Genomic DNA, 26,002 nt, shown 5'->3' on the forward strand with positions numbered 1-26,002 from the left:
GAAGTACAGCAATTCATAGACGGGAGCTGTAAAAAACACAAAACTGTCCAGAGAGCCAAAGAAGATCAGCAGAAGTTTACACCCATTTCGAGTCGAGTGAGTCCCCGCCCCGCCCCCACCACCAGCCATCTGGCATGCACACATTTTAGCCAGCCACTGTGGGTACCCCAGATCTAAATCAACATTTGACTCCTCCTGGTGTCCTAAGATCTGCAAACGCGGGCGTGGTCGTTGCTCCCAAAAGCTGCTTACACTTCTTTGGAAAGCAAGTTGGTGGGAATCTGTCCGGTTTTTGCAGAATCTCGACATTCATACTTTCTCGAAGTTAAAACAGACTATTCTCCACAGACTGAGAATTAGTTACATAGGCTAAAGAAAAGTTTACTCCTAACGAGAGTGTTTTCCAAATTAACGCGTCAAATGGTCCTTTCACTTCTTTTACAGGTGAAGGGCAGCACAAAACTTCTGGAGAGGGGCTGGCATAAAGGTGGCACGACCTCATTATCATACAGCTGAAGGTTTATCTTCTCCCAGCTCTGTCTCCCCCGCCCCCGTCCGCATCCTTTTTAACAAGCTGAAATAAAAGCCACATGAAAGGCCTTCTCTGTGCTTGGCTTTAATGAGGGACACGCGACCCAACAATAAGCACACATTGCAATCAGGCCAAGGGGGCTTACTGGCACACACCAGCCTATAACTAGGATACAATCTGGGCCCAAGAATAGCTGCTAAGGTCTGTTTTGCAAAACAGCCATTTTCTCTGCTGTATCTTTTTATGGTGCATCTATAAACAACATGCAAGTGTGTTCTCCCATCTCAAAATATTGTCATACACGAACGGCCCGCAGTTTTTAAGCGAACTTTCACTGTAGATATCAATGGATGTGAGCTGGGGCGGGGGTAATGCTAAGTGCACCACAAGGGTTTTTGAGGCAAAACTAGTATTGATAATCAACCCCCAGTCACTTCAGAGTAATTTACAAACAGTGGGAGTATCTCTCAATTTTGAGCAAAATCGGTTAAATTAACCAAACTTCACCTGGAGCCAGAGCAAATGTAAATGCTCCTTGCCCCTGTAAATGCTATACTTCTCTAAATTGGGTTAAAAATAATGCCCAAAAGGATAAAACAAAGTTTTCCGCCCCCGCGCTTTGCTTTTGAGGAGTGTAAATCGGAGCGAGCTGTCATACCCAGGTTGAGGATGTTTAGGTCAGCAACAGCAAAGGTATCTTTCGGTTTCTCCAAACCCAACTTCATTTCTCGCTTCTACTTGCTATCAGCTGGGCAGGTAAGACTTGTTACTCATATATGTAAACTCTAGATTGTGATATGTCTTTGGGAAACTTTAAGTTGCCTGATTTCTTTGAAGCTGGAGGAGAATGGCATTATAATCCCGCTTAAAATGACAGGTGTGTGTTTCATATTTGAGCCTGGCCAGCTGAGAAATCTTCCTTCAGTCTTCGCAAAAGCGCCTGATTTTCAAGGGAGCCTAAGTTGCCGGCGCTGGAAATATCTCAACAGATGCTTGTCTTGTTAATAATCAGCTCGGCTCCTCCTTGGTGGTCAGTGCAGAAGCAGCAGAAGCGGTGGCGGCGGCAGCGCAGGGTATTAATTCTGGATCTGAGGTCTCTGCAACATTTGGTTCCAGAACGATGAAAAAGGGGAGGGATCGCCTGAGCCTGACTGACAGTTTACATAATGAGCTTGCGAGGACATGAGGGCGTCCACTATATAAACAGCTCGAAGGGAAGCTTTCCATTTACTGAGCGAGCGCTGCGAGCCCCGGCAGAGGAGGAGGAGGAGGCGGCCGTTCCGTGCGACACCCACCCACCCCCTGGCGCGCCTCTCTGCTGGGCTTTGGAGGAGTTGAGGGAGCCCGAAGTTGCCCGAGCCCTCGCCCACAGGATTAATCCCTTGCCCCGCCCACGTGGATGGTTTCAGCCACCTGGATTATACCTTCCCATTCGGACTGGGGAATATTTGGGAGGAAGAGCCGGCGCTCGAGGTGCCTGCAAGCGACGTCTGGGGAGCTCCAGCCCGCAGCAGCAGCAGCAGCAGCAGCACCCCCTTGGGCCACCTGAGGAATACAAGGGAGCGCCGCCGCCACCGCTCAAGTCCACCCCGAGCCCAGCAAGCGAAGGCGAGGATGGCAGCCTTGCGCCACTGGGGCTGGACCTTTGCCTTCACGCTCATGCTACAGGTAATGGCCCCGCAGCAGCAGCCGCCGCCGCCGCCCTCCCCCTGCAGCAGAGGGGGCTCTCGGCAGGGAGCGAGCCGCCGCAGGGCCACCACGCGTGGCTGGGTAAGCTCTGATGTGGCTCTTTTGTGTGTGTCTCCTCTTTGTGCAGAGGGTCTCCGGCTCGGGCGTCTTCCAGCTGGAGCTGCGCGAGTTTGTCAATGGCCAGGGCTCCCTGGCGAGCGGCGAGCTCTGCGCGGCGGGCTGCAAGACCTTCTTCCGCGTGTGCTTGAAGCACTTTCAGACGGTCATCTCCCCGGGCGCCTGCACCTTCGGGAGCATCACCACCCCAGTCCTGGGCACCAACAACTTCACCATCCGAGAAACGGAGGGACTGGGCAGCCCCATCAAGTTGCCCTTTAACTTCACATGGCCGGTGAGCTCTCGCCTTCAGCAGCAGACTTGTATGCGGAGGGACCGGGGAGGTGAGGGGCAGCAGCGCGACGCTAGAAAGCAGCCGTGTGTGTGTGCGCGCGTGCGCGCGCGGGGTGGGTGGGTGGGTGGGGGTTCTATTAAGCATCCCCCCCCCATAAGTGCATCTCCTTTACAAAGCTGTACAGTCGAAGGTGGCCTTTGCAGACGCATTTAGAAAAAGCAAGGGCTGCAAGAGAAGTAGCCCGGTCTTTCAACCGCGAGATCTGCATTCCGCAAAACTCGTCCGGGGGTGAAGCAGAAAGGCTTCTAATCATCAGAGAGAGAGAGAAAATTCCCTCCGACAAAAGAAACGTTTTCCCAGGAGACGAAAGCCGTCCTGAGGAAGCTCCATTTCATTGACTCAAAGTAATGCTATCTGCAATTAGATTAATTGAAATGTATATCTACGACCCGGGACACTACCAGCGCGAGGTTTTCTGGTTTCACCTGATTGTTTCAAACTCTACGGCCGAGCAACCCCTTTCCGATCACTTTTCACAGAGTTCTCTCCTTGCCTTAAATTCTGTACCTTCCTGCTCTCACTCCTTCTTTTAATCCACAGGGAACTTTCTCGTTGATCATTGAAGCCTGGCACGCTCCCGAAGGCTACAGCCCAGCAGGTGAATATGGCATTTCACTCGGTGGTCACTAGAGGGCGAGAGCTTTTCAAAACTTAACTGTACTGCTTTATGTTTAAAATAAGACAAAACAGTTAAGTCGGTCGGTATCCTTATAAATTTTTCACCTAACATTTCACCTAAAAGAAATAAATTTTACTGCACGTAGCTGTTAAGAATATCTTTTCGGTGTTTGCTTTAGTTTGCAATCCAGAGCTGTTCCCTACATCTCGATACGTTTTGCTTTGATTTTGTCCCTTACTTAATCTCCACACAATTGCGTTTCCTCCCGTTTATTTTTGGCGTGGGAAAGAAAGGAGCTCTTTGGTGAGAAAACTACAAGGCTGCCAAAAAGTCCTGACTGCCTTTTCCTGTATTTTACACCTTTTTCAAATTCCGCCCTTTGGAAAAGGAATAATGGCTTTGGGATGTTTTTCTGACATAGAGGAAAAGGATATTTCAATAGCACAACAGCCTTTACTTTGAAAGGCTTTCTGCAAAGTTTCCCAGGTCCATGGTTAACTATAATTCATACAGAAGGCAACAGACAATAACACTTTTACAGTACTGTAATAATGTGTGGTTTTCCTCCTAATTACAGTATCTGCAAGCTGACAAATACAGCAAAGGTCTCCATATACATCTGGCTAGCTAATGTTTTAATCCACATTATATGGTACACTACTTTGATTGAATAATTGTAGTCTTCTACAATTCAATTAGACTGGCAAAGTATTGTCACAAATTGCCACTGGTCGCATTTAGTCCCTTTGCAAATTAGTTACCATCTGAGTTTTCCAAATGCTTTACCAATCTTAATTACAATTTGCATGAAACCAGTTCAGGATGAAATGGCTCTTTTCCCATTTTTTATGAAGGCACTGACTAATAGCCTTGCATGTTGGGAGCTGAGGGACTGATGCTAGATGACATTTTTCTTAAGGTTGACACTTTGGACATGTGAGAATGGTTTTAATAAGGGCATAGGATGTGATAGCACTAGGTATGGTGACATGATGCAAAGGTGGGTTGGTAGAGTCCTTCCTCCACGGCATGATGTTAAGTACAGTGGTGAGTGTGAAACAGCAAAAAGTTACCTGTGAGGAGAGTTGTCACCTGTTCCTGGCAGGACCCCTATTCTTTCTAGAACTTGGAACAGGCAGAAATTCAGCAAGTGAATTGCATCCCAGCATGAAGGATGCAGGAATGTAGAATGTATCACCTGTTGAATTTCTGCCTGTTATGCAGCTGGTAAAATATACAGTAGTGCCAGCCAAAAGTGACAAGCAGCCTCTGAAGATGCAGAGGCCACTGTGGAAAATGGCCAAACTAATAGCCAAACTGGCATGTGTAGAAGGCATAAAGTTGCTTTGGTGACAGGAGTGCAGTGGCAGTGTGGAAACAATTCTGGTGACATGAACTGGTGTGCCACTAGAATAGACAACTGTATGAGACAGTGGCAGTTCCTGGGTTTTGCATGGCTGCAGTGTACAAAGGGTATGGTGGAGGTCACAAAGGCTGAATCTCTTATCAAGAAAAGAGGTGCTGGGAGCAAAGTGACTCTAACCTTACCTGCCTGGGAATCATCATCTGCCTCTTGCAGCCCTGCTCTTTTTCTGAAGTGTTGCCGGGGACAGACCGTGGTTACTCAGTGGTGACCGAATGGCACTCCACGCTGGCTCAGAATCCCTTTCCTTTATAATTTTACACATCCCAGGACCCACCGTGAAAACGAAGTGGTTGAGTCTGACACAAATCAAGTCCTTCCTCCACGGCATGATGTCCAGGGCTTTGTATGGGGCTGGAGGACACTCTCTTTGGGGTCCTCCTCTGGGAGATGGATGGCCACCGCTAATGGTGTACCCCAGGGGTTCTCAGACAGGGCCAGTGTGGCTGGGGACGATGGGAGTTGTAGTCCAACAACATCATCCGGAGACCCAAGTCTGAGGTCTGGGGGCCTGGTGTACGCGACGCGGGGAGGCAGGCAGGCAGGCAGGCGGCTCCCTCGGCCTCCTTTCTGCTCTAACCCAGAGGCCTGCCTGGGCGTTCCCTTCTGTCCCAGGTGCCGAACTCCCCGCTCGGAAGTGGCTCATCAGTCAGATGGCGATCCGGCGGTCGCTGGCGGTGGGCGAGGACTGGTTCCAGGACGAGCAGACGGACAAACGGGCCAAGCTGAGCTACTCCTATCGAGTCGTGTGCAACGAGCACTACTACGGGGACAACTGCTCCCGCCTCTGCCGGGGCCGCGACGACCACTTCGGTCACTACATCTGTGACTCTGACGGCAGCGTCGCTTGCATGACCGGCTGGACTGGGAACTACTGTACCGAAGGTGGGTGAGTGAGTGAATGACCGCCGCCCCTCCCGGGTCACTGCCTCGGGCCGCTTTAGGGCAGCTGCGTGTCGACGGCGCTAACAAGACAGGCCAAGCCAGGGAGCAGAAGGCGGGAAACGCCTCTTGAGGGGGAAACACACACACTCTGGGGAGAGGAGACAGCGCCCCCTGCTGCTCGCGGCCGTTCATAACGTCGGCACCGGCGCGTGGAATCTCTAGGGGCACGCGTCGATTAAAGCCACGGGCGTTTATCGGGAGGAGAACGCGGCGCGAGATCGATTGCGCATGCGTGATCTTTGCGTCGGCGGGAGTTAAAGCGCAAGAAAAAGAGGTGGGTGGTGGTCAGCGAAGGGATGATGCAGAGACAGGAACTCAAGACTGTTACAACAACCCTCACATTCGGGATTCATTTGAACTTGAAAACCGCCGTATGAGGGACAGGAGCGTCATGCCTCTGATGCATTGGTTGCCCCGCGCGTTCAACTGAGAACCGGAAGTGATACTATCGCGTTCTTGAGTCTGTGTGTAGCCCTTTTGGTGTGCCTCAGTGGCGGTTATGATTATGAGGAAGCCCTTCGCTAAAACGCCTCTCGGAAGCGGCGCAAAGAGGGTCCTTCTCAAAACCTTAAAAAACCGGAAAGGAGCTGGTATTTTGTAGTTCTGGGGGGAAATTCCCCTCAATTTCCAATCAGTTCCTTTACCCCTTTCAGGGCTCTGTGGTCTTCAGGAGTCGACGCCGACCTGACGGCACACTTTACCTTTACCTGCAGTGCAACATAAAGCAGCAGCAATCAGTGTTTGCTGTCTCATGTACATATACAGAATCAGGGAGCTGTAGTTAGTTCTAGCTGTTTAGCACATGCATCTCTAAATATGTATGCAGCCAGAAACATGTTTGGTACATACACATGATGCAGTTTTATATTTCATACGTTTTGCACATACCCGTTAGAATTCATGGTGCAAAGTGCCCCTGAGTACTTTATTCATGGTGAGAAAATCACATACATTGTGTGTCACAAAGTAATTGTTGGTATTTTGAACTGGCAGGATCTAGACTAAGTCTTGTTACATTTAATGGGTCTTATGTTAGTTATAACTAATCTCCTTTGTTTCAATGGTTCTTAACTCCTTGCTAAGTCTGGATCTGGCCCTATTTGTGTTTGGACAGAAGTGTTGGTGCTCAAACCATAAAGAGTAATACCTAAAGTAACTCATAGTTCATCCTCAGAATGTCATTTGGAAGTCTTCATAATTTGGCACCAGATGTCAGACCAAGATACCTTAACCCCTTGTACCTCTTATTCGAGACCACTTCCTGCAGTCACGTGACCTCTTGCAGTTCCCTTGGGTCTAGATCAGTGGTTCTGAAAATGGTCTTTAGTGATGGCCACAGATCTTTCACAGAAGCGGCTGTGGTGTGCTCCCCACAATAGTTCTCTTGACTGACTGCAGACTCTTCCGTGTCTCCAAGCAAGACATTAAATGCCAGTCCATTTACTTCCATGTACAAACAACCCAGTGGCCTACAACCATGGAAACCAATGGATAGGAGCCACACTTTCCCTCACCACATTCCTTGCATACCCACAGATTTGGGAGGGGGTGCAAATGCAGCCCTTTCATCACTAATTCTTTTACTACTACTACTGCTCACATCTGCTCCTTAATCAACTTTCTTCTTCTTAGCGCCTCAGAACTTCCTGCATCTGAGCTCTGTATATTTCCACCCCCCACCCCCGCTTTGCACCCATGATTACCCTGCTGCAGATGGTGACTGCACCAAAAGTCCCTGGTATATTAATTTGCAAAACCATGTTGTAGATAATAACAGCTGAATAAAATAGATTCATAACTCTGAAGGTATTTTGAAGTCTAATAAGACCTATTAAGAACCTTCCATTACATTTTTAAATAAGTTCAACCATTAAGTCAGTTTTTTAAGTATCCGAGGAAGAACTATGAGAGGACAGCAAGCATGATTTGACCCCTTAGCTAAGTAGGGTCCACCCTGGTTGCATATGAATGGGAGACTTGATGTTTGAGCACTGTACGATATTCCCCTTAAGGGATGGAAGAGCAGAAGGTTCCAAGTTCCCTCCCTGGCATCTCCAAGATAGGGTTGAGAGAGATTCCTGCCTGCAACCTTGGAGAAGCCACTGCCAGTCTGTGTAGACAATACAGAGCTAAATGGACCAATGGTCTGACTCGGTATATGGCAGCTTCCTATGTAACTACTGTATTGTATTACATTGGCATTTTAACTATGAAGTGGAATACATTTGTTAAGGAGAAACTTGAGTTGCATCATTGCTGAAAGTTGTATGTATACAGAGCTGTTACTACCAGTCTCGATAAAACTGGTGGTAGAGCAGTTGTACGAGTTTTAAAAACTACAGTACAAGCACATTCTTGTTTTCTTCATCTTAGGAAACCAAACCTATATTTGTTGTGAAAACAAAGCCAAATCTGGCCTAAAGGAAATCTGTATTTACATACAGTGCTGATGTTATAGTCTTCATCCTTCTAGCCATATTGGAGTCACAACTGTGCATGTAAAGTGTGTGACTTTATATAAAACAAATGTATTTGCATACCTTAGAAAGATGTTCATAATCCTGTGTATGGAATATATGTATTTTTGTGATGGGATTTGGATTTGGGAGGAGGAGTGCAAAACAAACTGTCCTGCTATCAGTAACTCTGGACCAGTCAGCTCTTTGCCTAAACCTAACCCTGCGTCTTATCCAAATCTACCTCATATGGTTGTTCTGAAGATTATATAAGGATAATAGTGTTCTGTTTTGTTTAACTTTGTTGGGAAAGGGCAAGATATAAATTTGATTAGTGTTTTGAAATGTGTTCAAGTCATTTTGAAAATTCAAAGAATTAAACCTTAACTGTTTTGTTGTGGGGTTTTTGGGGGTTTTTTTACAGCTATCTGTCAACTTGGTTGTTCAGAGAAAAGTGGATTTTGCAAAATACCAGGAGAGTGCATGTGAGTAATCACTAAATTACATCTCAATATGAATAATCCCACCTCTTAGAATATATGTAAATCCATTCCCCTTTCACTTTCCTACTTCCACTGTCATGATTGGTAAAATTCACTTTGACTTTAGTAGGCTCAAAGTCTTGTAATAGCAGCTTAACATTTCAGATAATTTCTTTTCAGCTGTCGTAGTGGTTGGCGAGGCCGTTATTGTGATGAGTGCGTTCCTCATACAGGTTGCCGCCATGGCACCTGTAAGAAACCAGGAGAGTGCATATGTGATGAAGGCTGGGGAGGCCTCTTCTGTGATCAAGGTTGGTTGACATGGTTATATAACAGTAGTATGTTGATTTTAAGGAGGCTGTTCTCACATGCAGTTTACCACCTCTTGGGTAGCTCGCCGCAAAAGCGGGTTTCTGGATCATGTGTCACCGCTGCACCATGCCACATCAACTCGTGAGTAGCCTCCTAACCAGGAAGCTACAACAAGCTTGCCAGCATTGGGAGGCTACCCAAAAGGCACCGTGCCTTATGGAACTCCTGGGAGCTAGGAGGCCCCAGAACCCCGCTGCCCCAACCGGCTTCATGACAGAGCCAGTAATCGTCTAGGTGGCTGATCTGGCTGCCCAGGGAGGGCTCCATGATTGTCTGCGGGGAGAGCGGGTCAGACCCACTCTCCTTGCAAACCCTCTTCTGGCTCTACACACAGATCATGTGTAGAGCTTTCATGTGTGTTTTCCCCCTTTATAAATTATTGAGTGAAACAGGTCATGTAACCCACAAGCTTCATGGAGGAGAGTCAAGAAGAGCACCAAATAGCTCCACATATTCTTGCCAAGGCTTTCATTCATTTGGAAACAAATCAGAAGCTCTCCTCCTTCCCTGCCCTGCTTCACCCATGTCTCAAGTTGGTGTCTGTCAGCTGTGATTTGGAACTTCCAAATCAGGTCCTAAATACCACTACTGCTAAGTTTGGGTCCTATTGATGCACTTAAGTTTTAAACAATACTATTGCTGAGTTTGCATGGGTCAAAGCATGTACAGCTTTCTTCTGAGCACATGGTGCCTATAATCTAATGTATTATCTGTGTAATAATGTACGTGTTCATTATTTCATGCAATAAGGTGCATTCAAAGGACTAAAGAAAGTGTCCTCTTTCTTTAAAAAAAACCCACTAATTTTTTCATGTGAGGGTGCTAATGTTTGGTTTTGCACTGGGTGCCAGTTAGCCTAGAGCTGGCCCTGAGTGCCTGTCCTTAAGAGTTTGTTGCTTGAAACATAGTACCAAATGGGCCCCCTTCCTTCCCCTTTTCTCTTTTTTTAATATTAAACTAATACCCACAATTCATTCCTTATTTTTTCTGTTAAGAAGAAAAGCACCATGGTACGATTTCAGCTTCCTTCCTCTGCAGGCTATGCACTAGGGGAGGGGGATGCTGGCGCCACAATCTGCCAGCTGAAGCAGCCTGTTTTACCCTGCTTCATGCTAGGGCCAGCCATGCCTTTCAAAGAAAAATAATCACATAGTTTAGTCACTTTATATTAGTGATATAAGAATATAGATTTGATAAATAAAGTGTCAGGCACTGTAAGGAGTTGCTTTACACTCTGGAGCTAATTGTATCCCTCGCCACCCGCCGTTTTTTGGTGCAAACAGCAGCTGGGGAGGCAACTCTTTCAGAAAAATAGTATGACAAGAAATGGTTAAGACCTCACCTCTGTACCAGTCTTCTGTTTCAGTGTGCAGCCTCTGCAGCTGCACTGTGTAAAACCAAAACAAAGAAAGTCAGGAACAAACAGGATGATACTTTGACAGACCAGCCCACCCCATGTGATTAAGAAATGAGTGCACCATGAACAGGCATCTCTTCCCTCCCCCACCCCCAGAGCACTGTTCCTTAATTGTGTAAGGGTGCAGTTAATCTGAACCATTCCTCTATGCTCCAAATATTACTTTAAAGTAGTATTTAAAGTGCATATAAAGGGGTGATTCAGACACCTTCCTCACAATTAAAGAATGTGATGCTGGCGGGGTGCACAACGTACGTATTCATGGCATGCTCACTTCATCATGTGGGGCAGGCCAGTCGAGCAAAGTCTAATCCGAACCAGCCTCCTGTTAATGGGTATCACATATTGTTTGACCCTTCTTGAGCTACTAGAGTAAACCTGGAAGAACCCTTCCCCAAACAAAGCCAGTTTTATTGAGACATGTGCAAGCCTGTGTTCATTGACATGGGATATATGCTGTAGAAATTCAGTAGCTTTTCAGCATGGTAAATGCACATTTAAATCCTATTATTACTAATAGGTTTAGACACATAAAATCAGAGCTTAGTCATTCTTATGATGGGCTCTCGAGTTATAAGCCTCCCCAGGGATGCATGGACAGTTATGAGATATGCAAGTTTCTACTGACCCTTCTCAATGTTTGTGGGTTTTTTAATTGTACTAGCAGGTGAGATGCTTATTAATTCTCTGCCACCAGTGCATTGTAGTTTTTCGCTGAATGTCTTGGTCATGGTGATGGCACTAAAAGCAAATTGCTTTTATTTTATTTTAGTTGTCTTTTTGCTCATCTGAGGTCCTTTTAGTATACCCATATGACTATGCCATTTTGATATGAAAGGCTCTGAACCTAGAACAGAAATTAGAACCACCAGTTGAATCTGTCTGTGTGCCTTGTCTCAATCGCATGCTGCTCATACTGCCAAAGTCTGAGAACTAAGTTGTGGAGAAATAACTAAAGAAGTAACCTTACACACCCTTAGACAAGTATGTTTACTTTAAGCATGCTGAAAGTCCTCTGATCAGAGAGGCCACTCAGCATATCAAAGATCCTCACAGCTGAGAAATTTTCATTGCTTTAATTGACAATAAATTAAAGGTGTTTTGGTCAAAGTCAGTATATGTTTTGCCGCTTGTAGTGTCTCTTCTTTTGTGCTGTTATTTCTTAACACATAAATACCTCATTAACAGGAAGGTTCTCTCTTCTCCTATACTTGTATGTCCTTGCAGATCTAAACTATTGCACCCATCACAGACCCTGCAAAAATGGAGCCACCTGCATGAACACTGGCCAGGGAAGTTACACTTGCAGCTGCAAAGAGGGTTTCACTGGCACTAACTGTGAGCGGAATATTAGTGAATGTGACAGTAATCCCTGCAAGAATGGAGGCAGTTGCACAGTAAGGAATCTTTTTTTTATATTGGAAATTAATTGTGAAAAGAAAAACAATGTAGCTTTCCAAAATCCTGTATTTTTCATGTCTAGATCCTGCCCTTCTCAAAGGAGCTGAAAACAGCATGCATAAAGTCATTCTACTTTATACACACAACAATGCTTTCAGCCTTACCTACACTTTGGTAGTATGCACATACACAGTTCCTGTTTAATCTCCAGCAACACTTGGACTGAAGAGACTATAATGGCTCTCTTTTGTAATCACTGAAGGAATCTGGAAGTTCCTGCATTTGGAGAGGACATAACATCCAACAGTTTGTCTGAGAGTGCAGTTGTAATTATTCTGAGTATCCAAATAATGTGTACTTTCCCTTTAGTGATGGATCCCTGGGATATCCAGTGGTAATTAAATATGATTTTACATTCAGCTACAGCTGGTCAAGCATAAGCTCAGTCAGGGGTGTAACAAGGGGGGACAAATGTCCCTGGGCCCTGAGGAAGTGGGGAGGCTATGGCTAGGCAACAGCTTGTTCTTCTCTGAAGAAGTGGGGGTAAGGGCCCATCTTCACTTTTTGTCTCAGGGCCAACTCCAACCTTGCTATGCCCCTGAGCTTAGTATAGGGACACTTTCAGCACTCTTTCCAGTAACAGATCAGAAGTACACTGCCAGCATAAACTCGGTCTCTGAGTATTCTGGCTGAATCTTATGGTATGTGTTTACTTTATACATCTACAAAACCTTCTAGCATATATTGGTATACTAGTACTATATTATATTTAGAGAAGAGGGTTTCACTGTGTAATTAGTAGCATTAATCAAATAAATAAATAATGAAATGTGCTCTTAACAGAAATGGTAATAAAGGCAAGCTAAACAGGCAACAAGTGATTGTGTGCTCTGGTGAATGCAACGGGAGCCTGCTTCCATCCCAAGTCATCCTCAGTGCAACTGTTTTACCTGGCCAACTCTCTCTCTGCTGCTGCTCTTTGTACTCTGTATTGCTTTTATGCTTTTGTTTTAAATTTTTAATCAGATTTGTTTTGTATTTTTAGCTTAATATTTTAACTGTCTTTTTTACAATCTTGTTTTTTAATTTTGCTGTAAACCGCCTTGAGATTGTTTTATTTTATTTATTTATTTAACATGTTTTTATACCGCCCAAAACTTACATCTATACTGCCTTAATGAAAGGCGATATATAAATTTAACAGTAAATAAATAAATAAAATATTTTTGAAGTTGCAGGATCCAGCACAAATTTGTGACAAATTTGCTGCCTGAATACAACTGCAGTTTTATAGAGTTTGAGTTTGAAATGTCTGACATGCTTTTGTTTTCTTCCACAGGATTTAGGCAAAGATTACAAATGCACATGTGCCCCAGGATATGATGGTGTTAACTGTGAGCACAGTGTCTTGACTTGTGCTGACACCCTATGTTTTAATGGTGGCAGATGCCTCGAAAATGAAAAAGAAGGCAGCTACAGTTGCCTTTGTCCTATGGGCTTTACAGGATCTAACTGTGAAAAAAAAGAAGACAGGTGTACCAACAATCCCTGTGCTAATGGTAAGTCATTTAACCAGAAAGATTTCACATTTTGAAGATAATGCAGCAACTTTAATCTGATTGCTGGGTTCCTCCACTGATCTTCTGTGCATCTTCTGAGGCTCAAATTACACATTCCTCATTTTAACCCCCCTTTTTTAAAAAAACCAACCAGATCATCCTGGACAGGGTAGAGGTAGGATGGATGGGTTGGGAGAGGCTACTTAGTCTTTTACCTTCAGTGGTTTTTCAAATTAAAATAACCTTGCCTGTGTGCAACTCCCTCAGGCCCTTTATGTGCACACTTGTGCAAACTGGCAAAACATCCCCACTCTGCCCAAACTCCAGAAGTGCTCTAGAAATGAGGAAACACATTGCCAAGAATCACTCTTCTAGAGTACTTTTGAAGCACGGGCAGAATTGGGATGTTTCACCTGCTTGCACAGCAGCACACACATAGAGGAACTGGGGGAGTCATGTGCTGGGTCTGGCCGTGTCCCCGCAGTCCCTCTTTATGCATGTACTTGGTTAGTCAGGATATGTCAACCTGTGTCCCTATTGTGTTTGACACAGCACCTAACGCCACACAGTGGGCACTAAATAACTGCAAAAAAAAAAAGACATTGCTGATTGGACTTTTTCATTGTGTTTTTCTCCACAGGTGGGCAATGCTTTGTTTTGGGCCTGTGGCCTGTGTGTCGCTGCCGTCCTGGGTTCTCCGGTCAGAAATGTGAGATAAACATCAGCAAGTGTTCCAGTAATCCATGTTCCAATAGAGGCTCTTGTCATGATCTTGTTGCTACACATGATTACACATGTACTTGCTTGCCAGGCTACACTGGCAGAAACTGTGATGATAGAACTAGAGATGGTTGTGCCTCTGGGCCATGCCAAAATGGGGGAACCTGCTACGTTGGGCATTACACTACCAGTTTTGCCTGCCACTGTCCTCCTGGCTTTATGGGCAGCCATTGTGAATTTCCAGTGTATATTAAACCATTTCCATGGCTGGCCATCTCCATGGGAGTTGGGCTAGTAGCTCTTCTCATAGTGTGCTGCATGGTAGCTCTACTTGTCCGGCAGATGCAGAGGCACCCAGAGCAGAATTCAGAAACAATGAACAACCTGTCTGACTTCCAGAAGGAAAATCTTATCCCTGCTTCTCAGCTTAAAAACACCAACAAAAACAAAGACCTTGAAGTAGACTGTGTGCTTGAAAAATCCAACTACAAACCTAAGAACCATACATTGGATTACAACCTGATGAAGGAGCTGACAAGTAGAGATGCTCAGGAAGATAAATACCATAAAAGTGAAAAGTGTATAGGAGAGAAATCGCCTTTCTGGTTACACAGGTATGAACTCACGTCCACTTACTTCCAGTTCCTTAAGAAGCTTTACTTGTAAAATTGCAACAGGTGAACAAGGTGTATGACTATGTATGACTGCAAAAATTTTGAGCAAATTAGAAACGTGTTTGATTCTTCATAGGAACAATGTGGTATGACCAATGGATGGAAAGTTTCTGACATTTTTACTATTCTTATTAATACACTTCTCTCATGACTAATAGAGGATAATTGGCAGCCAGTCAAGTTATGGAAGTGTTTTATTCTCCTAATTAGAATGATAAAAAGTAACTGCTTCTGAGCTTTCTTTCCAATAAGAAAGCAAGCAAAATTGTTTGTTTTAGACAGAAAGCAATAATTGTTCTTCTTCATGGTCTCTGTGCATCACACATGGGTTTGCGCCTGTGCAGAACCACCATTCGGAAACTTCTAGAGTTTTACCATATTAGGAAGAAAGAGCGGGTAGCCCAGCTCCCACTATCCGTCAGACTACCGCACTCCCTCAGTCTTTCGTCGACCGCCACAGTAGCTACACCTCTGGCTATCTTCTCCAGCTTTGCTGCTGTTTTGTGAACTATTTGTTGATTATTAGGACTTGTTCCCCTATCCGTTTATTTCTTTGTTTCTTCCTATCCTTTTCCTTATATTTCCTCCTGTACATTTTGCGTTTTGATTTTTATTGGGTTACCTCCCTTTAGTTCTCCCTCCCATGGCCACAAAGGTCTCTTTTTAAAAGTGCTCACAGTGCTCAGCAAGGCTTCCCTCCTCCAAAAGACATTCCTTGTGCCTGGTGTGTTTGGGGGAGGCACATCACATGGATTTGTGTGTGATTTGCCAAGGCTTCAAGAAACAAGCCCATTGTAATCGGGCTGCCCGCCTTCAGGCATACTTGTGGGAAAGGGTGCTTTCTACTAGCTCCTCTGTGGCCCGAGCATCAGATACTCTAGTGCCTGCCTCATGCAGGTGGCTCCCGAAGCACCCATTATTCCCCCTGCCTCTCCTACCCCTCGCGAAGGCTGCAGTCCCGGCTGTTCTTCCTCCCACCACCACCAGTCTGCTGCTGAGTGGAGAGTCTTTGTTGCCAACTTCCTCTCATGCTAAGAAAAGTATCATGAGACCCAAGAACTGGGCGGGGATTATCTCCATACCAACAGGCAAGACACTGAAGGGAGTGAAATGGACTACTGCTCCCTTGCCCACAGGACAGAGCTCGGAGATTACACCTCTGTTACCGAAAAAGAAGACTAAAAGGCTATTGCTCTCTGCCCCACCTGCAGAGCAGACGCAGAGGAAAAGGGAAAAGAAAACCAAGCACCTAAATCCCTCAGCTGTGCCTGCTTCAATTCTGCATCTACCTGTGGACGCTAATGACCTTGACTCTAATCCTGAGTCACAAGCCTCCAGAAATGACCCGATGAGCCCCAATGATGCCTAGCTCTAGGGCTTCAAGAAGCAGAAGCCCAAGTATTTCATCTAGGAGGTCTAGATGTAAGAGATGCAGGAGCCACTCTCGGGACAGGTCTTACTCATCTAAGAGGTGTCACTACTCACCTGGGGTACACACTTACAGGCTATCCTTGGATGAGGATTCGTCTCAGGGAGGCGATGATCTAGATGTGTACTATGAGGGTCCTTTTCAGCATTATCAATTTCCAAGGAGGAGTTACCTGCCATTCTATGATTACTGTGCACCTGAACACCACTATCCTTTCGTGCTCACTCACATTATGGGTATAAGGAAGGGCCATATTTTGGCTCTTATTATAAGCCTCAGGATGCCCACCACAGGACCAGATCAAACTCTGTGTCCAGTGACCACCCCAGATCATGCTCCAGGTCTCCACATAGACCAGATCAGCCCGATGCGCCGGGGATTCTTCAACGACCGGCATAGCCACCTGCTGTACCACTCCTGAACCGACCAGCTCCGCAGCCCCCTCCACAGGTCCCTCAGCTGCCACAAGTCCCTGTGCCAGAGAATCCAGGGGATTCCACAGAGGACACTGAAGGGTCAGAGTCTGAAGTGGCACCTGCTACACCTCCAGGGATGGAGGATGGTGTGCAGGAACTAGCAGAGGACCCTCCAGATGACTCCAAGCATTACGCGGAACAATTGGTCCGAATGGCCACTTTGTTGGGCCTCGCTGTTCACCAACATGTGGATCAACTAGAAGATCCCATTTTCCAGCTTATTCAGACTGAGTCTCATCTCCCAGTGGCATTGCTACTGATTCCAACCCTGGCCCAAGTAGTCAAAGCGTCCTGGGAAAAACCAGCTTCCATTTCTGCCACCTCCAAGAAACTAGAGAACATTTACAGGGTGAAACCCAATGACACAGAGTTCCTGACAAAGCACCTGGTTCTGAATTCAGTGGTAGTGGAGTCAACCCAATCTCACAACAAGCAATGCTTGCTTACCACTCCAGTGGATAGGGAGGGCAGAAAGATGGACTTCCTGGGCAAGAGAGTATATTCTACAGCTAATCACCAAGCATCTTGGGCATGTTATTAGCATTTTCTTTTAGAGAAATTTTCACCTTTTCAACAACTCCAGAAGGATGCTGTGCTCTGTTTTCTAAGCGAGGGCATCAGTGTAGCAAAGCAGCAGCTGCATTCCTCAAGGCATTGCACAGATTGTGGTTCTCAGGCCATGGCGTCTGCAGTGTCCTTGCAGAGGCATGCATGGCTGCGTTCTTCTTCTCTGTCCAAAGAGGCCAGAACACGCATTGAGGACTTGCCATTTGATGGGGAAGCACTGTTCAGGGCAAAGACTGATGACACGCCTGAGAGGGTGCAAAAGCTACACATAACAGCAAAGTCAATGGGGTTTTCTCAGTCGGCCTCCTCTTTCTCAATATCAACTAGGTATAAGCCCTGGCCGCGCTACTATCAGCCTAAACAATCCTCACATTATTCAGGGGGCTCCTTTCCCGCTTCCAGCAGCGCTGAGTACCCAACTTGGGCACGGCTTCAAAGAGACAGTCTGCCCTTAAGTTGAGGCCATCCTTCTCAAAACGACAATGATGCTGCTCCTCGCTTACCTCTGTCTTCCTTCTACCAAGCCTGGTGCGACGTAACGTCAGATTCTTGGGTCCTGGCCACTGTGAGGAACGCGTACAGGATAGAATTCAGCTCCTTTCCCCTGTTCTTGGGTATTGTTACAACACCCCCATCGCGTCCCCTGCTGGAGGAGGTTGCATCCCTCCTAAAGAAAGAGGCCATTCAAAAGCTTCACTGCAACAACACTTTGGGCTTCTATTCCTGATACTTCACAGTCCCCAAGAGGGATGGAGGTCTGAGACCTATCCTTGACTTATGGGCATAAATTACTTTGTGACGTACAGAAGGTTTCACATGGTGACCACCCCTACGATCTTTCATCTCCTCTTCCCAGGTGCTTTGTTCACTTCCATTGATTTAAGGGATGCCTATTTTCATATTTCCATCGTGCCTCACCATCGCAAATATTTAAAGTTCTATATGTTTCCCAAACATACCAGTATTCTTTCCTTCCCTTCAGTCTGGCCTCTGCCCCGTGTGTATTTACCAAATGCATGGCACTGGTAGTGGCCCACCTTCAACTGGTGGGGGTGCGGGCGGGGATTTGACAATCTATCCGTATATAGATGACTGGCTTCTCATAGCTCCCACAAGAAGGCAACTAGTGGGAGATATAGAGTTGGCCCTTTGTCTGCTTTTGAGACTGGGTTTGCAGGTCAATCAGGAAAAGTCAAAGTTAACGCCGAAGCAGTCCATAGAGTTTGTAGGCACTATTTTGGACTCAGAACCTCTCCTGCCACTCTGCCTCGACACAGGGTCATTTTGATTTTGCAAGCAGCGCAAGCATTCTGCGTGTCACGGACACACAGGATAAGGTTTGTGCAGCAGCTCCTGGGCCTGATGGCATCATCTACTGCGGTGCTTCCTCAGGCTCGCCTTCATCTTCGAATTCTGCAAGCCTGGTTCCTGGTAAGTTTCAAGCCCCAGTTTTACTCCCAGCAGAGACTGCTGACAGCTCCACACAGAGTGCAGAGAGCGGCTTCCTGGTGGACAAGGGTCTCCAACCTATCACAGGGGACACCATTTTGGAGGCCACCCCCCCCCACCCTCACTATCACCACAGATGCCTCCAGCATGGGGTGGGGAGTGCACTTCAAGGACCTAAGGGTCTCTGGGCATTGGTCGAATACAAAACAACAGCATATCAATTATCTGGAGCTCATGGCAATGTTCTGGGCCCTCAGGGCCTTTTGACATTGGATAGTGGGATCCCCTGTACTACTACTTATGGACAACATTACGGCTCAATCTTATGTGAACAGACAAGGAGGGGCAGCCTCTCAGTCCCTACTCAATCTCGCAATGCAGCTATGGCTGTGGTGCCTGGATTGGAAAATTTGGCCATTGGCAGTACATATCCAAGAGAAAGTCAACACCCTAGCAAATGCACTGGGCCGCCAGAAATCCCTCTCACATGAATGGCGTCTGGATCGGGAGATACTATGCAAAATCTTTCGGAAGTGGGGAACTCCGCGTCTGGATGTATTTGCATCAATCCGGAATACTCAATGTGTGAGATTTTGCAGCAGGGCAGGGATGGACCCGAGCTCAGAAGGGGCTGCATTCCTCCTGCACTGGGACAGCCAGCTTCTGTATATGTTTCCCCCTTTTCCTCTGATACCAAGGGTCCTCTAGAAAATAATCGAGAATGGGGCCAGATGCATCCTGATCGCGCCATGGTGGCCCAGGCAACCCTGGTTCGCCACGCTTCTCCAGCTATCGCAAAGGAGTTACCAGCGTCTACCATCAGTGCCATATCTGTTGACAGGGGATGGGGGCCATCATCTCCACCCAGATGTGGAGTCACTACATCTAACAGCATGGTGGATACAACCGTAACTGCGTTCAGTGACCAAGTGCAAACTGTCTTGACAGTGGCGAGAAAGCTTTCTACATTAAGATCCTATGCAGCCAAATGGACTTGCTTCTTGAAATTTGTGCACAAGTGTTCTGCAACTGAGGTTCCTTTATCAATGATTTTGGAGTATCTGTTTCTGAAAGACAGTGGGCTGTCATATTCTTCATTAAAGGTTCATTTGGCAGCCATAGCTGATAGGCATTCTACACCTGGCTTGTTCTCACACAAGTTAGTTAAAAGATTTTTGAAAGGAATGCTCCATTTGTTTCCCCCTACTCCCAAGTGTGCACCTCCTTGGAACCTATTACTGGCTTTAAGGCAGTTAATGAAGGCTCCCTTTTGAGCCTTTAGCTACATGTGACCTGAAATTGTTATCTTTAAAAACTGTTTTTCTAACTGCAGTTATGTCAGTGAAAAAAGTAAGTTAATTGAGAGCACTACGCTCTGATTATCCCTATTTGGTGTTCCATTACGATAGGGTTGTGTTACGACCTGTTGTTTCCTTTTTGCCTAAAGTTGCTTCTGAGTTTCACCTGTTGCAGGAGTTTTCTTTACCTACCTTCTTCCCTGCGCTGGCCACAAATGAGGAGCGTGCGTATCACTCTCTGGATGTCAGAAGGGCCCTGGCTTTCTATATAGACAGAACTCTATCATTCTGCAGGGCAGAATCATTGTTTGTCTCATATGCGGATCCCTCCAAGGGTTTACCTCTTTTGTCTCAGAGGATTTCTGCATGGGTCAAGGATACTGTTTCCTTAGTGTATCAAATAGCCTCTGAACCCTTACCCGCCCTGGTTAGGGCACACTCCACACGAGCAATGGCTACCTCTGTAGCATTTTATAAGGGTGTTTCTATGGCTGATGTTTGTAAGGCCGCTACAAGGTTGCGTCTGACCACCTTCATCCGACACTATGCATTGGATGTCCATTCCAAGTCTCATGCACTGTTTGGTGCCTCTGTTCTCCAGTCTGCTTGTATTAAGAAATAAAGGTTTTTTTCTTGCAATCTTTCCCCTGAGTTTTTTTGTGTCTGTCTCCTGGGTCTGACCTGCACCCTCCAACCAAGTTTTATTTAGCTTGCTATTATCTCATGTGTGATGCACAGAGACCATGAAGAAGAAGGGCAGGTTTCTCACCTGTAACTGTAGTACTTCGAGTGGTCTTCTGTGCATTCACACAACCCGTCCTTCCTCCCCGCTGCAGCATGTATAGTTTTTATTACCTGCAGCGGTCACTCTGACTGAGGTAGTGTGGTAGTCTGTCGGATGGGAAGAGCTGGGCTTCCCGCTCTTTTTCCCCCAATATGGTAAAGCTCTAGAAGTTTCTGAATGGTGGTTCTGTGCAGGCGCAAACCCATATGTGAGTGCACAGAAGACCCACTCGAAGAACTACAGTTACAGGTGAGAAACCTGCCCTTATGTTTCAGGTAAACTAGAAAAAGGTAATGTGGTTGACCATTGTTTAGTTTGACATATAATATTTTTACATCAATAGCTTTCAATACTTTCAGATATAGGACCCATCTTTAACAGTGACAGCATCAGAATTTCTTTTTTTTGGCGGAGACCACAGAAGGGTAGAAGTGGGCAAGCTGTGTCCCACATGTTAGATTTCTGAAATAGAAATGAGGGGCGCAGGTGGGAGGGCAAACTATGTGTGAGAGTGTGCTTGCCCCCCCTTGCCCCCTTCTGAAGCTAACCTTGTTCTTTAACTCCAACCTGCAACATGGCACCCATTTTTAATTTTTTGCCCCATTTGTCAGGCTCACTCTGTCCTCTTAAAATCCTTTTGAAAAGAAAATTGTGGCAATGGCTCTGGCAAGCCAGCTGTGAATCAGGACTCGCCAGTTCAAGACCAATGCTTTATAGGCCCTAAAGTTAGTACTATACCTAATGGCTGGCATGATGAGGAAAATAGTCCCATTGGCATTAAAAGGACAAGTTAAGTAATTGCCCTTTGAATTTTAATTGAATTACTTTAAGTAATTTTCCTCATCATGTCATCCAATTAAAGAACCAAGTTATGACTTGGCAGATAACTAAGCTAAGTTATGATATGGAATAACATAGTTCTGTAACTAAGTATGGATTTCTCTTAATCAAAGCAATGCCATGGTCAGAGGAATGGCTGTTATCTGTGTTTGTTCCCGACAGAGATATCTACTTCACAAAGAATCCACATATTTCACAGAAGAATGGCCATCAGCTTTGTAAATCTATTGCATTCAAGTATCTCCTGAAGCAAAGACTTTGTATTAGGAATAAGTGGTCTTGACAAAAGCTCACTCTGTCTTATTCCCTTTCTGAAATGGAAATATTAGTGACTTAACTTTCAGAGTTGCTGCAAGGATGAACAAGATAAATGAAACACTTTACATGTTAGAAATTCTATACAATTATTAATACTAATATGACTGACATATTGTACAAGGGTATGTCAGCTCCATAATGTTGTGTGTGCATTCAAGTTGCTTAAATTGTTCAACTGTGTTGCACAAAAGTAAGCCCATTGGAAATAATGGGATTGCTCTGATGTACTCTTGCATTGTATGTCAGCCAATTAGTTGAATGGCTACCATATAGTGTGTGTGTGTGTGTGTGTGTGTGTGTGTGTGTGTGTGTGTGTAAAATGTGAGGATTTTTATATGGCAAGGACACTTGGTGGGGTGCAATTAATATCTGCATTCTGTGCTTACAAATTGCACCTTCCTCATAAAGTCCCTGTGAGTGACCTGTGTCAGGCTGGTGGATGGTTTTCTTCCACTACAGTGTTGTATCTAAGTGCAATCCCAAATTGCAGTCAGTTGACTTTGTCCTATAGAACTTAATGGGAGTTATTGGAAACCAAGCCACTTTCTCTCTGCATAACAACCCCCCCCACACACACACACATCTCAGGTTCCATTACTTGGTCATGATAGAGTAGAACATGATGAAACCTGTGCTGGTATTTTTGTCTATAGTCAGCCATGATCGCTTTTACTTCAACCACAGTTCTTGTAGAATATCCTCTCTTCTCGCAACAGAAGACATGAAACTAATATATTGTGATTAAAGTTGTAAAAATATTATTTATGTCTTTCCTGCAGTGAGAAGCCAGAATGTAGAATATCAGCGATATGCTCTCCAAGGGATTCTATGTACCAGTCTGTTTTTGTGATAGCAGAGGAGCGAAATGAGTGTGTTATAGCCACAGAGGTATGTACACTGCCTACAAAGATGCCAGTTGTGCAGTCATTCGTACATAGGAAAGTAGCATTTCATCTAAAATGACAGCAATGCAGTTTCAGCCTTCCAAGTTTTGTTTGCATACATTTTTGCTATATAATTAAAATAAATAGTGGTAGAACATGAAACTCTTTCTAGTGCTGCTTTGGACCGTTCTAATAAACAAAACTTAGAAAAACAGACGAGTTAATGAGATAAATCTTGGGTATATCTTTCAAAAGGTCAAGGACCAAAGTAAAGTACAGGTTTGGATTGTAACTTCCAAACCTGTAACAGTCATGGAATAGGGTTGTCCCTTCAACCCCTTGTGCTCCTCAAAAGGTCATTCTTGAGAACTGACAGGCGCTCCAGAATTGCACAGGATGTAGTACAGGGAGCTATAGTAGAGAGGGGAATTGGCAAAAATGAAAAGCCCACCATCTTTCTGCAAGCAGAAGTGCCTTCCACTCATGCAACAACACCTTGGATCCAAAGCCCTGAAATTTGAGATGCAAAGCATAGAAAACAAATGTATAAAAATTCAGTAAAGGCAGATAATGTTGCATAATATATATTTAAATAGATACACAGAGAAAGATGAAAAATGAACATTCTAGAGACCCTACTACAGCTACAAGTGTACATAAAAACTGACTTATTAGGTGTTGAATTGGAGGTACTTAATCTGTATTTGCTGGGTTAAACTGAAATTTACACTAGACTAAGCATGATACTTGATTCTCATTCTCTTTTCAATTTGTTTATAAACAGGTATAAGAATGAAGGCTGCCCTGATTGCACCTCAGATTCGGAGATGCCACAAGGTGGACATTCCCACTACATTGTTTACAATTCATAATTGGATTGGACTTGGATTTTTTAATTATATGCAATGTGCTGCTCTCAGGAGGAGGAGAGGATGAAAGTGGGTGAACTGGACAGACTGTGAATTTAAAAGATGCAACAGACCTTCTTGTTCCCTGTTCCCTTAAGTCTGATAGGAGGAATGTAATTGATTACAAGAAAGGGAGGGACAGAGATGGCATCTTTTACTAGCCTTTGAATTACATTGCTGCCAGTTGCTCATGGACATTTGCGTGACTTTCCAGAACTTCAGTCTTGGGAGATGCCACTAGGTGCAAAAGGCACTCAACTATCACAGATGTATACCAACAATAATGTGAGAAGAATGAATGAAGAAACATTATGCTATGCAGATAATGGATACAGAATAAATGGAGTCACCATTTTTTCTGAATTTGAAAGTGCCTAAAGAGAGTTTGAGAATCTAGACAGCCCAAATCAAGATATATCTGCTTCTCCCCCACCCCTGCAGTACCCAAACAGTATTGGCCATGAGTGGCTGACAATATTTCCTGTTCCCTTTTTTATGTATTCCAGACCATGTGAGGGGAGATGGGATAAAGGGAAGGTGGTTGTTGAATTGGCATGTTGTCTCCTATGAGGATGCTTTAGTGAACTGAGCAGAAAGTTGAGATTTGGTCCTATATCTGAACCACAGGGACATCCATGGACTTAAACTGAAGAGACGGAGAATACTGCCTCTATTTCATGATAGGAGGAAGCTTAATCCCTGGAAGCCTTACAAGTGCGTTTAAAATCAATCAGCTGTTTTCATGCCCTTTGCACTACTAGTCATCGTGAATAGAAGTGTTTCTTCTTCATATGCATTAGGGAGTATTTGGGATTTTGTATTCAATAACCTAATCTGGTGCCACCACTTCAGTTCCAAATAATCTCAAAATCTGAACTGTTATTTTTTTTACAGTTAGAGAGGTGTTTATAAGCCCTGCTCATTTGTTTCCTGCTGCAGAGCCACCATCATTATCTACAGTTCAATTCCTTTTCCAAATGTCTAACTGCAACTCAGCTACCAAGAAGACTTCATGCAGGATATACTGTGGGGAAAATATTAAATCTCTTGGTTTGTCCTGCTTTTTCATTCCTTCACATTGCTACAAGGAAAGGGATAACCTTAAACCTTTTGAGTCCAAAGGAGCAGTTCTGAACTGGAAAACAGTGCACACAGACTCTTATACATTTACAGCAATAATAATAGACATTTCAGATAGGAAGTGCTGTGATGTTTGTAGTGATAAACAAGTACTGTGGGAAAGCGAATATGGCGGAAGCAGAGAGAGGAAGCAAATTCTCATTCAAGGAAGCTTGGATTGTGCTTTCTGTGGCGAAAGAGCAATGTTCCTGACCTTGTAAATCCTAGTGTTGGATTAGTCCACCTACAGCCTTGAATTGTACAAGCAAGATCTTGCTTGGAATGTTCACTACTGACCTGTTCTGACTAGTCAAGTCCATTTTGAAGATGACCTTCAAAAATCAATAATATGGTTTATCCTAGTGTCTGTTTGTAGTTTATTTTGAAGTCTAGAATTTCAATAATTTAAAAAGAAAATCAGAAGCACTGAACTTTCTATGTTTTGTAACATTATTTTGTATATAATGTATATTTATAATCAAAAGCAGAAGTGTAAATATGTTTATTACTTTTCATGTAATGTTTTTATGTGATGACAAAGTTTGAATTTTATTTTTTTTCAGATAATGAAAATACCTTCCTATTATTACAAAACTAAGTGTGGTTTCTCATTTTATTTCACTTAGGTTTCATGATCTTGCAATATTTACAGGGTATCTCATAGACATAGACACTGGCAGCCATAGAGTTGATGGAAAACTTGTTTCTGGGCATGTACAGTACAAAGTTCATATGAGTGTTTTTGGTAAATGAATTCTGTGCTCTTTCTGAGTTGTTACATCTAGACGTTTGGATGGATAGATAGATAGATAGGTCTTTGCCTAGAATTTAATGGAGCCAAGCTCTTAAAAAAAAAAAACCCAAACCTCCTCGAGCAGGAATACAATCTTGCCCAGTTTAAGTTGTTCTTGCTAGAAAAAGCAACACAGTAATAGAATTTATATCAGTTGTTCATTCAGAAAAAAGATTACCTTCCAGGAGATTTACAAATTCACATTTCAGCTTAACATTTTATAAGGAATTTATAAAGTTCCTTTGCTCACTTCTGATTTCTCTGCATTTTAATAGGAGCTTGCAAATAAGGGTCCAAAGCAGTAAGACCAAACACTACAAGAGAATGTGAATGTGGTCTACCATTTTGAAACTATGTATAAATTACCATAACTTACTGAATTCTTTTCAGTATCAAG

At 44.5% G+C, this 26,002-nt stretch overlaps 1 protein-coding gene and 1 long non-coding RNA gene across 2 annotated transcripts in view; one reads left to right on the top strand and one right to left on the bottom strand.

Annotated features, from left to right (window-relative positions):
* LOC128339492 (uncharacterized) overlaps window positions 1-5,414 on the bottom strand; it is a 34,758-nt gene extending 29,344 nt beyond the window's left edge. Inside the window, exon 1 of the long non-coding RNA XR_008313054.1 lies at window positions 4,840-5,414. This is a non-coding gene — a long non-coding RNA (uncharacterized LOC128339492). The remainder of the gene's footprint in view (window positions 1-4,839) is intronic.
* Window positions 1,583-25,406, top strand: DLL4 (delta like canonical Notch ligand 4). Its single transcript, XM_053283543.1, has 11 exons — window positions 1,583-2,200; window positions 2,349-2,612; window positions 3,213-3,270; window positions 5,330-5,599; window positions 8,540-8,600; window positions 8,778-8,908; window positions 11,614-11,783; window positions 13,127-13,346; window positions 13,987-14,680; window positions 22,681-22,789; window positions 23,570-25,406. Exons 1-11 carry the CDS (start codon window positions 2,147-2,149, stop codon window positions 23,573-23,575), a joined length of 2,037 nt encoding a protein of 678 aa, XP_053139518.1. The 5' UTR covers window positions 1,583-2,146; the 3' UTR covers window positions 23,576-25,406.
* The last annotated feature ends 596 nt before the right edge of the window (window positions 25,407-26,002 follow it).

Source organism: Hemicordylus capensis, chromosome 1 (assembly GCF_027244095.1).
Source record: "Hemicordylus capensis ecotype Gifberg chromosome 1, rHemCap1.1.pri, whole genome shotgun sequence".
NCBI lineage: Eukaryota > Metazoa > Chordata > Lepidosauria > Squamata > Cordylidae > Hemicordylus > Hemicordylus capensis.